Source organism: Gekko japonicus, unplaced genomic scaffold (genome assembly GCF_001447785.1).
Source record: "Gekko japonicus isolate JY-2015 unplaced genomic scaffold, Gekko_japonicus_V1.1 scaffold384, whole genome shotgun sequence".
Classification (NCBI taxonomy): domain Eukaryota; kingdom Metazoa; phylum Chordata; class Lepidosauria; order Squamata; family Gekkonidae; genus Gekko; species Gekko japonicus.
In genome coordinates, this window is record NW_015175980.1 from 632,721 (window position 1) to 644,564 (window position 11,844).

Below are 11,844 nucleotides of genomic sequence, written 5' to 3' on the forward strand. Positions count from 1 at the left end.
CCTGGGCCACCCAGGCCAGGGCATCACCTCCTACCTGGTCATTTAACTTGAGCTGCTGGGGACTGGACTCAGGGCCTTCTGCAAGCCAAGCAGATGCTCTCCCACTGAGAAACAACCCGCTCCTCTCTAGGCTTCAGCACAGATAGGCCTTGGATATTCAGTAGGTTAAGCCAGGGGCCCATCAGGGATTTAAGCCCCAGAGCCTGCTTTTAGCGCTAGACGCTCAGCAGTGGCACAAGCAAAGCAATTAATAAGGAAGGGGTGTATCATGTATAGAATGCCTTTTTCCATTCCGGTTTGGCAGGCCATGAAATAATTTAGTGGCATATTCCGTCAGTTTTGCAGACAGGCCTTTCCAGCCGAAGGGTAAGAGCCGTGTGGCAAGGCTTTTTGCTGTTCCTACACAAATTGTTTCAGAATCCTGGCCAGAGGTTTCATATTTGGAGACTTTCCTTTAAAAAAATACCTGCTGCCTGCCTGACTAGTGCTTTAATGTATTCCAGAAGGACTGTCTCTCTCCCAGCTGAGCACAGCTGGGGCCGTGTTGAGGGCGATTTTCTCTCTAGTCCGGAAGTCACTCTCTGAGGAATTATTTTAAAAAGCAGCTTTCTATCGCACAATGGCAAAAGGGCGGATCAGTCTTGCTGTTAAGACTGAGGCTGCTAAGTTTTGTTCCATGGTTTTCGTGTGAATTCCTGCATAAGAACTGGCAGCCAGTTGTGGTGGAGGAGAAGGGCTTTTTTGGGGGGGGGGGTGAGAGAGTTAGTGAGGGCTGCACTGATGAAGTGGACCTGCTAGGCCCAATTGTTGCCAGAGGCACTGCCTTTACTCTTGGGTAGCCCCATAGCAAGGGCACCCCACATCTAACCTGACCCAGAGACCCACAAAACTCAGGCCAAGGAAGGCACGCCTGGTTCTGAAACACAGAGCTAGCCACAGCTCTGAAAAAGGGGTTTCCATTTTCAGATGACAGGCAACCTCAGAGCAAGCCTCCAGTCTTCCCCCTCCAGCCAGCAGAGATTATGCTTATGGAATGACAATTTCTACCAGGTAAAGTATCTACATTTCTAAAGTCTATTCAAAAGCTGCTTGGTAAATAACTCCGTCTCCAGTAATTCTTTGTACTGAATACTTGTCTTTCCTGCTCTGTCCCTCAGGATACTGGGATAAACCAATCAATCATTCAAATGTTTAGCCCATCTTTTGTCTATACTTGAGAGCCTTTTCAAAATACCCTGGCCAGGACCATTAGTGGTCAGATAATCTATTTAACTAGCCACCCAGCATCTGGCTTCTATTGTTAAATCCAGACCCTGCCCATCCTGTTGCCACACATCCCTGGGACTCATAATTGGTCCTGGAAATCTATTGTTCTCACCTGAGACCAGCCCCCAGGACTGCCCATTGGTCTGCATTGTCTTCCAATGGGTATATCCCGGCGTACACATGTCCTCAGACCGTGTGTTTTCTGCCATGATGCCACCTGGCAGGCCACTCCTGGAACCCTCTGGGTTTTGAGTCACAACCCTTCTTCATGGACCTCTGCACATCTGGACAGGTAGTATCACCCCATATCCCCTCCATTAGCCATCAATCACCTCTGCTTCCTTAGGTCTGTATTGTGTGCGTGAATGTTTAATTATTGTTTGTGTGCTTGAGAATATTTAGAGCCAGTTTGGTGTACGGGTTAAGTGCGCAGACTCTAATCTGGGAGAACCGGGTTTGATTCTCCACTCCTCCACTTGCACCTGGCTGGATGACCTTGGGCAAGCCGTAGTTCTGATAAGAGCTGTTCTTGAAAAAGAACAGTTTCTGTCAAGAGCTCTCTCAGCCCCACCTACCTCACAGGGTGTCTGTTGTGGGGAGGGGAAGGGAAAGGAGTTTGTAAGCCCCTCTGAGACTGAGACACCTTTGGGAAGTGAACGGTGAGGTATAACTCCAATCTCTTCTTCTTCTTCTTTAGTAAAGAAACCCTTATTTTATCCACCCAGTCTCTTTGTCTATTCCTGGGTTCTTGGGAATTCTAACTCTGGTATATATAACATATAGTTATGCCAATTGCATATTAATATAATTCCCCAATCTTTTATTAAATAATAGAGCAATTTGGCTACCACTCGTGTAGTTTAGTCTGTTGCCAGCTCTCTCCCCAAAGGAAGCAGCCTCTTTCCTAGCCATCCAGATCTCACTTCCACAGGGAACACTGGCAATGATCCATCTGCAAATACAGACTTTTTGTAGTGCAGTTTTTCACTTCTGAACCGGTTTCTGCTTTTACTTTTTCTAGGGTTGCCAACTTCCAGGAGATCTCCTGCTATTACAATTGATCTCCAGACAATCCAGATCAGTTCCGCGGGAGAAAAGGGCTGCTTTGGAGGGTGGATTCTATGGCAGTCTACCCTGCTGAGGGGCCCCCCTTCCCCAAGCCCCGCCCTCCCCGCCAGTGACAACACACTATAGGTGATGGGAAATGAGAGCTAGGGATGGTAAATACTTTGCCCCCGTCAGGGACTGTCAACCCTAGGCTGAAAGAACTGGCTGGGCCAGGGTCACTCAATTCCCCACAATCCCCCACCCCAGTGTCAAACAACAAATCCCTTTTAAAGCTGACAAGGAGGGCAAAATTAGTTGAATCCTCCAAGAAACAAAAGCACTGAAATGCCCGAAGGGACTAAGTTGCTCTTGGTCTTCATTTTTGCCTCCACATCTACCTGCTTAGCTTTCTCTTTCAGCACGGTCAGCTGAGAAGCCTGGAAACCACGGACAGAGCCAAGGAGTTCCACCGTCTTGGCGAAAGTGTCGGAATTCATGCAGCCCAGTTCCTGAACGGACCAAAACATATTGGCTTCTGATAACCTGACAATCTCATCAGAGGAAGGCTCTCGGACGTCTGTACAATCTGGAATGAAATATAATATATCTGAGTGAATGTGTTTGTTGAGTGTGAAGAAAGCTTTGGTTTTTAAAAAATTGACATAAATACATACGTGCAAAAAAAGCCTTTAATCTCTTTGAACAGAATGACAGAATGCAAAGCACTGGCAAATGCATTCCCTTTTGTTAGAACTGTTGCTAGGATACTTCCAGGCAAGGAAGGAGTATCTGCCTAAGGGTTGCCAAGTCAAAATATCTTACCAGCGGAGGAGCCTCGCCGGGCTCCGGGAGCCGTCCTTCAATGCGCGCGCGCCGCCAGCACATCACCAGAAGTGACACATGACGTCCATCACGTTGAAGGCGTGGCCCCGATTGTCGGAGGGAAAACCGTAGAGTTTTCCCTCTGACGATCGGGGCCACGCCCCCAACGTGATTGGCGTGGTTGCGTCACCTCTGGTGATGCAGCCACGCTGCGCTTCGGGGGGCGGAGTTCCCCCCGGAGCCCGATTCCGCGGTGGCGGAAATCGGGCCTCCGAAGTGGGGGTTTACCCGCCACCCGCCCCCACTTGGCAGCCCTAATCCGCCTCCAGAAGAAGTAGGCCTACCACTACAGTATAGACGTTGGTTACTAACACAAGCCTTGTTGGCCCCACGATCAGGGCTGCCATTTTTCCACTAGGAGTGGGAGAAATCTACTGCCTTTATGGCCCCTGCCGCTACTCAGATGGGCAGTGGGAGAAAATAGGGATGAAATGGGGAGGATTGCCAGCATCGTGATTAGCTGATGTCACTTCCAGCTAGGCCAGAAATGACATCAGCACCCACCCACCCCCGAGACAGTCTAGGATTCGATTAAACTATAGAGTTTTGGGTAAAAGCTAGAGGGGACATCGACATGTCACCAGCAACCTAATGACATTGACAAGGGCCCTCCACCCCACTACTTACCAGTCTCATGTTGGCAACCCTACCCAGGATGAATATTGTTGGAGGGTTTCTTTTTCTGCTTCCTCTCAGCATTGTGGTACTTTCATGCATCTCCTGGGTTTCCTCCGTCTTTTCTGTGATCTTTCCCAAACTTGCTTTACCATGATGTTTGGGGAAAGATCCCAGCAAAGCTGGGATGGCTGCCATGTTGAAATTCTGAATTTTCCCAGTCCCACCCATATGGGTGATATTTCCTACTCCCCATTCCTCAAAGTAGCCAATCTCTTCCCATGTAACTGGGGGAGCTTTTTTAGCTAGTAATTTAGATATCAATACACCAATATAATATTAGATCAGTAAGTCAATTGCTACTTTAAAAACAACAACTTTAAGAAGCCCCTTCCCAGTGCTGCAGGGTTGCGTGGTCTTATGCAATGTCACTTTTGATTGTGCACTGACATTCTAGCAATCCCCCGAACTGTATGGCAAAACCACAGAGACTTGGAAGGATTGCTAGAACGTCACAACAACACTCGATGTCGCAGCAGCAGCACTCCTGCCCCCAATTTCTTCTGCTGCAGCACTGACCAATGGAGGCAGGGGGTGGAATGGGAGATGTTCCATGGCAGCACGAGACCTGGTTCCCCTATGGTGGAAGAGAGTGGAGCAGAGAAAACATGAGGAAATCTGCCCTGTGGAAACCCCACTACTGCTGTCCTACATCGAGAATCCCCAGAGAACCACCGCCTTGTGGAACAGGCTTACATTGGCACAGCAGTGCCTCCGTTTTCCAACCAATACTTGGCATCGTATTGTGTAGTGGGTTGCCGCATGGAGAAACGACAGACGACGACGTAGTGCATGGCACGCTTTATTAGGTACACAACAAGACGGGGGAATAACGGCCCGGGGGCCAACTATATACACCCCTGGGGACACACCCCTGGTCACCATTGGTGGGTTTGAATCTCCCGCCACGGATTCCATTGGCTCCCCAGTGGAGGGACTAGGAGCCTAGTCCCTATTGTTATTCCAGAGTCAAGCTCTGGCAGCTCTGACTGACCGCTGGCCCCCGGTGGCGGTCTGCATACACAACACATCGGTATAGCTTCTAGTGCTCACACACATTCCTTTCTTATCATTCTTCCTACAGGACAGTATTATTCCCCACTGAGCTGCAGCTCCAACCCTACAAGGCTCACTGCAGCTTCCCCGTCTTACAAATGGATCAAAGGATGCTGGGGAGGGGGGATTTGTGTAAGATTGGAACTCTGGCCTTTCTGGCCCACAAGTCATTCTCTCAAGCACCGTGCCACGCTAGATGTAAGCACCAGTGCTAAATAGGAAGTCTCAGACAGCGCTCTGAAAAATCTGAAAAGTCTGTCCAAAATGCTTTTGGGGGGGAAATGCTGTTTTCTGTAACAACAAAAGCAATCTTGGATTTTTGACCATGCCCTGTAAAGGGGAGCCTCTCAGAGGCTGCTTGTTGCCAATGAGCTAAATAAATTAAACTGCGGGCAAACCGAGCAGATTTGCACCCTGAACGGAAACAGGGGGGAGGATTCATTTCAATCGAGTAAAACTGCACAAGGGAGGCGGAGGAGGGCCCAGGAAGAAAAGCATTCAACCTTATATCGTACTGGCAGAATCCATTTGTCAGCAGTCAAAATGAAATAGCTTCACATTTCCAGAAGCGGAAAGGACAGGTGGAGTTGTTGGGGTGTTTTCCCCACCACCACCACCATACAAAGCTGTCATGCAGAGAACAGTAGGCTTGAGAGGCATCCCCTGAAGGAATCCAATGGTATTTTGCCCTGGAAGAAACCAGCCGTTCATTTCATTCCACAGAATGCCTGCGATCTACAGGCAAACTTGAGGGCGCATTTATTATAGACTTGGTTCCATCTCCTGCCTTCTGGCATTTTGGGAGTTCTGCAGCAAAGAACCTTTCTAAATTAATCGGAATGTCTTCCAAGAATTCCACATTACCTGGTGCTATTTCTAAAGAGAAACCAATATATTACTAAATCCTGTAACGGCTTTTTAATTTCTGGATTTTGACTAGAGCCGTGCGCATGCGCAATTTGCTCCATCACTTCCTTTGTGTCTCCCCCCACTCCTCTGCACTAGCAATGCGCATGTGAGTGTTAACAAAACACTACAAGTAAACAGAGCAGTCCTGCTGTGATTGTCAGTGTGATTTATATCAAAATTCTTTTGGTGCAATGTTTTACCGATTAGATGGAAGGTCATTCTTGGGCTCAATCTCATGCATGCTTTCTGTTTTTCTCTCTTCTACATTGGTCTGAGCTTTCCTGAATATAGTTCAGCAGATGCTTGGCAGTTTCGCAAACAGAACATTCACACGCACACGATTCATCCTAAATGGCTTCCCTGTTTTGCTTTGTGACACGCTGCCCATCTCAAAGCATATTAAAGAACAGAATCGAACAAGAGAGGGGGTTCTTAGCCTAGAGCACACCAACAGCAATGGATTACTCACCAGGCGACTGATACGGAGCTCTGACTGAGTTACGAACAGATTCAAATTGAACCAACAGGAGGTCCTCAGTAGGAGGAACTGGCCCGGTCATCTTTGATGTTATCTGTATGATGATATCTGGAAACTTCAACGGGTTGGACGCAGAAAAAGAGGAAGATCATTTTAGAATGTTACTGATTTGGCAAAACGGCACTTGGGACTTAATAAGAACCAAAACCAGGAGGATCAGGGTGAAGCCTCTTCTTGGAAAGGGGGCTTCGGGGGCATGAAAATGTATGCCTTCTCCCAAGGCTAACTCTTGGTTCCTCTCTAGGGTGCCAGGCCTCCTGCTATGGTGGGAGACCTCCTTGCTGGCAGCCCTAGTTGCTCTCTGAGTGGTGGTAGGAGGGGGGAAATGGGGATGTTGGCTGCATCCCTGTGCCACTTTTGGGGAAAACCTGGAAGTAATGTAGGGTAGCTCTAGGACTCACTGGAAATTCTATGGTTTTAACATATGCCCTTTCTGCACTGGGTTTCCCCCTGCACTCACAGCTGTTTTGCTTCGCGGCAAATTTTGCATTATGCATTGCTTCCTGCTTTCGCTTCACGGTATATTTTTAGTTCTGCATTGCCTCTTCCCAATTTTGCCCTGCATTTCCATTGGGCTATTTTTAAATCCTGCTCTGCTCTGCTCTCAGTTCGGTGTCGCTCCGCTGTTTCCCCGGGTTTTCTGAATGCTGATTTACCACAAATTTCAACACACGCACACCCAGCATCCATGCTGAAGTAATTTGAATGCAGAAACATTTCCTTGGATTTTCTCCCCCTGCCCCTTTTCCGCCCCCCTCAGAGTCAACTCCTCCACCCACCCCCTTCTGCGTCCTCCCGGGGAGTACTTTGTCCTGTTTGCAACTGAAGGGAAAGTACTGTGTGGGTGTGGCCCATGCTTTGAATGGGAACTTTTTGTCTCAAGAGGTTTCCCAAAGACTCTCACGTCTGCAAGCCCCGGGTCCCACCAGACGCACTCGCAGGAGACAAGGGCGGCATAGGGACAAATACCAAAAGGCTCTCTGCACTCTATAAAATGGCCAAAGCTCTGAGCTTGCGTCTGCTGGTTGCACCTGGTGCAGCACCTGGTCAGCAGTGTGGTTGGGCTTAAATCTGTCTTTTCTCTTTCGTTGATTCACTTTTTGGGGGAAAGCAGGGGCAGATTGGGGGGGCTTTGCAAAGACAGGTTCTCCGCACCAGAAGTGCCCCTTCCCATTGCTAGGAGCTGCTGTCTCCTTCCCCCATATATAGGGCTCGATGTGGAGCTGTGGGCAGAAGGAGGGAGGGAGCGAAACATCTACTGAACTCCTTCCTACAAGTTGAAAAACACTCCTCTCTAGAAGTGTTTACGGTGGAAAGATTCACACACACACACCAGGAACCATGGTGGCCGCTGCCACCAAAGCACAAACTGACTGACAGACCAGCCAGCCTCTGAGCTTGCATCCCTCTATGGGTCACCCATGCCCAGAGTATCCCAGCAGCGGTGAGTCAAGGGCAGTGTTCCCTCTAAGCTGAGTTGGTGTGAACTGGCTCACAGTTTTTTAGCCCCTGGCTCAAGCATTTTTGTCTCAGCTCAGGAAGGACGGCTCCAGAGCAAACTAATTTATGCAGCAACCAAATCGCTCACTCATAACTTCCATGCCAGTAGCTCACAAAGTAGAATTTTTGCTCACAAGACTCCACAGCTTAGAGGGAACATTGGTCAAGGGGGATGGGGGAGTGAGGAGGAGAGAGAGAGGAGGCTGCAGTTTGTCCCATTTCTTGTGCCCTGGCTTGGTTAAGTCAGTGGCCTTTTCCCTGTGTCAGTTTCATTCACGGAACTGAACAAGGAGGATTTAAATGGAAGGAGCGAGGGGTGGAACGCAGATGGACAAACAAGCAGAAATAAAGAGGGGTGATCGTCAGCATGGAATGAAATAAACAGCGGGATGGGAAAGGTTGGAAAATGTTTCTCCGTGTAATGCTTCAGTGGACCAAAACAGCTTGTGAGGTGGCGTCCCCTAAAACGACAAATTTACAACAAAGAACAAGAGAATTCCCACGCTTTGTGCAAAGTGCAGTCAGCGGAGCTGGAACGCCATGCATGGGGCGGGAGGGGGAATGGGGGGAGGGCATCAAACCCTTCCCACTTCCAAGGCACCTTGGCTGAGAGCCGGAGCCCTCCATGGCCAAGGATACCGACTGGGGCCGGAGCAACAGGGGAGAGTTGCCTGCCACTACAAACAGCTCTGCATGGCTTCTTGCCGCTGCCGTGAATGAGGCACGGGGGAAGGGGGCCAAAACAGTGGGCCAGAGGTGTCTTCCGGTTTTGGCGTTCGCCATGGTGGCTGCTTTCTCCCAGAGCTCCGGGAGATGACTGCCAGAGCCCGCGGTTGGGAGGGGGCACAACTGTCTGCGCCACCCCCGGAGCCCTCGCGTGGGGCTCCTAGCCATGGGGCGCTAGAGTGCCCTTCCTCTGGCGACCCTGCTGATGAAGGGGGGCAACTCCTTGCCCCGAAGGTCCCGCTGCAGAGCATCCCGAATGGGAACTAGAAATCGCACACCAGAACAAGCGCTTGGTGGCCAAGCGAATTGAAAACAAAAGCAGAACTATTGATGAACTGTGAGTTGACGTTTAAGCGAGGAACACCGAAGAACTAGCCAAAATCCTCCCCTTTGAAAGCGGGGGGGGGGGAACTCTCCCCCACTAAGAAAAACTAAGTGAACTTTGAGCCACTATGTAAAGGGGGGTTGGCTAACGAAGTAAGACGGACTGAAATAAAGAGCATTTAAGAACTTACCAGGCTGATTTAAGAGTTTCAGAGACTGTGATAACTTTTATAAAAAGTAAACAATTCCCAAACATGGTGCCCATGAGGAAGGATGAGAAAGACAAGCAAGTGAAACCAAAGCTTCTTGCCAGAACTGCAAGCCCAGCGAGTTCTGTGCCTAGACAGGACACAACTACAGAGCTGCAAAAGGTGCTGACTGAAGCTTTGCACCCTCTGCTGGAACAAGTTACAGCATTGCACCACAAGTTTGACGCACAGCAAACTTTACTAACTGAGATAGCAAAAAAACCCAGATCAAAGTGAGCAAGAACTGAAAGAAGTGGATGCCAACACCAAGAAGCTTAAAAAACAACTGCAGGTGATGGAGAAAAAGAGACTAATGGAGGAGTCTCATTTGTTACAGTTCCAGAAGAGAAGGAGGAGAATCTGAAGCAGATTATGAGCGAGGCTTTAGGGCCCATGGCAGATATAAAAGCGCACATATTACAAAGTGAAATTGATACGATCTATCGGTCGTATTCAGATTTTACAAGAAAGAATAATCTGCCAGGGGAAGTTACTATAAGATTCTCCAGAAGACAAGTGAGAGACCAAATCCTTAAAGCGACAAATGGAACTACCTTGAAAGTCAAGGACAAAGAAATAAAAGTCTTGAAGGACATTCTGTTTGAAATAAGAAAGAAAAGAAGAAAATACAGAGACTTGGTTTTATTCCTACAGAAGAACAACATTCCCTACAGATAGATTGTACCTGAATGCACAATCTTCAAATTTATGGACAAGAAAGAAAAAATCGACTCTGTTGAAAAGGCACATGAATTTTTGCATCAACATAGTTGTCCAGCAGGAGAAGAGGAGGAGGAGGAAGAAGCCAGCACCAACGGCAGTGAAGAAGAGGGAGCAGTGGCATCTTCAGACGAGAACTCAGACTCTAAACTGGGGGCAGCAGCCCCAAAGACAAGCTACCACTTGAGAAAGAAAAAGTACAAAAAATGAGATGTTATTGCACTCTGAAATCTCTCACAATGTTTTGTCATAGTTATTTCTTTTATTACTCTTTAAGAAGTCAGATACGGTGGTATTTAAATTTTTACTTAAGTTTTAATAGATGATCATATGACCACATTCAATGAACTGGAATCGAATGTTGAGTTTAAAAGCAAACTTGTTAAGCAGTATGTATGACCACCATCTCTTGTGTTTTTAGTGGGTTTTCTTTACTTTCTCCTATAGTTTGTAGATCCCCTCCCTAATTTCGATGTAGTTTATAGAAAATGCAAAATAAAAATCCCCTACGGGGGGCATAAAAAAAAAGAGTGACCCAGAGGTGAGCCGAAGGGGGTGGGAGAGCAGGGAGGACAGGAGAGAAACGGGAGGGTGCAGTGTTCCCCATCCGTTGCGTGTGCACTCATTGGCAATTGGACACCCCCCCCCCCACGGATCACAAGTGACATTAACCACAATTAAGCAAAAAAGGCGGGTTTGGGTTGTAGATGCAAAATGCATGATCCACATATTTTGCAATTCCTGGGGGGAAATCCGGAGGTGCAGAATTACAAGCACTGAATCCAGACTATAAGCAAAACAGGATCGGCTACGGAGAAATGCGCCGTGCGCCAAAGAGACCGCCAAAGCTGGAGGACCTGCCCCTACCCCTTCCCCTGGACACCGGAGATGGGACACCGACCCCGAAGACCGCCTGGAGGAACAACGCCAGAACCAGAGAACAACAGCCCTGCCACCTGGGTGCCGGTAGGCAGCCCCACCCCTGTATACTATGTGGCCTTAGTTAGGGAAAAATATATTTGAAACTACCTGTAAACCCTTCGGGGTCAGAGCGGTAAATAAATTGAATGTATAAATAAATAAATAAATAAATGGTGGGGTGAATATGCATGTAGAAAGGGCCAGAGAGTTTAGGGTCGGCGGCTCCAGGTTGGGAAATACCTGAGATTTTGGGTTGGCGCCTGAGGCAGGCGGAGTTTGGGGAGGAGAGGGACATCAATGGAGTATGACGCCCACCTTCCAAAGAGACCATTTTCTCCAGATGATCTGATCTCTGTCACCTGGAGACCAGCTGTAATCCTAGGACATGAAGGCTGGCAGCCCTACCTGCATTACTTCTGTGTTTTCCCCAGAAGTGATGTAGAGACACGGCTGTCATCACATGCTCCTGCAAGTCCCCACCCCCAGTGCTCCTACCGGTTGCCAGGCTCAGCCTGCTAACCCCATCAGTGCCATCCACTGAGTATCAGTAACTCTCAGGTGGAAACGGTCCTTTCCCAGCTCCTGCCCCCTGAGCCGCTTTGACTGGAGGTGCCAGGTTCTGAACTAGCCAGGATTTCTCATTTTGGGGTGCAATTTTTTTTTTCTTGCGGGGCACCCATTATGCTTCTACTTACAAATAATAAATAACTGGAGATTTTGTGAGTGGAGCCTGAGGAGGGCGGGGTTTGGGGAGGGGAGGGACTTCAATGGGATATGATGCCACAGAGTCCACCTGGAGATCAGGTGTAATGCCAGAGAATCTCCAGCTACCACCAGGAGATTGGCAACCCCAGGAGAGAGAGACTGGCTTTCCCCCACCATCTACAAACCCCCCCTCTCCATGGAAAGTTATGGGAGAGAGATTGGCTTCCCCACCACCATCACCATGCTTTCTCTCTCTCTCTTTCCTTCCTCAGACACCCCCCCCCCCCCCCCCACCAGGGGGGGGGGGGGGGAGAAAGAAGAACGCCC

At 48.8% G+C, this 11,844-nt stretch overlaps 1 protein-coding gene across 1 annotated transcript in view; it reads right to left on the reverse strand.

Annotated features, from left to right (window-relative positions):
- The window catches only part of OTOA (otoancorin), a 90,527-nt gene that overhangs the window by 41,893 nt on the left and 36,790 nt on the right, over positions 1 to 11,844 (reverse strand). The window contains exons 20-21 of the mRNA XM_015426187.1: positions 6,305 to 6,428; positions 2,712 to 2,899 (exon numbers count right to left, since the gene is read on the reverse strand). Coding sequence (XP_015281673.1) covers positions 2,712 to 2,899; positions 6,305 to 6,428 — 312 coding nt within the window. The remainder of the gene's footprint in view (positions 1 to 2,711; positions 2,900 to 6,304; positions 6,429 to 11,844) is intronic.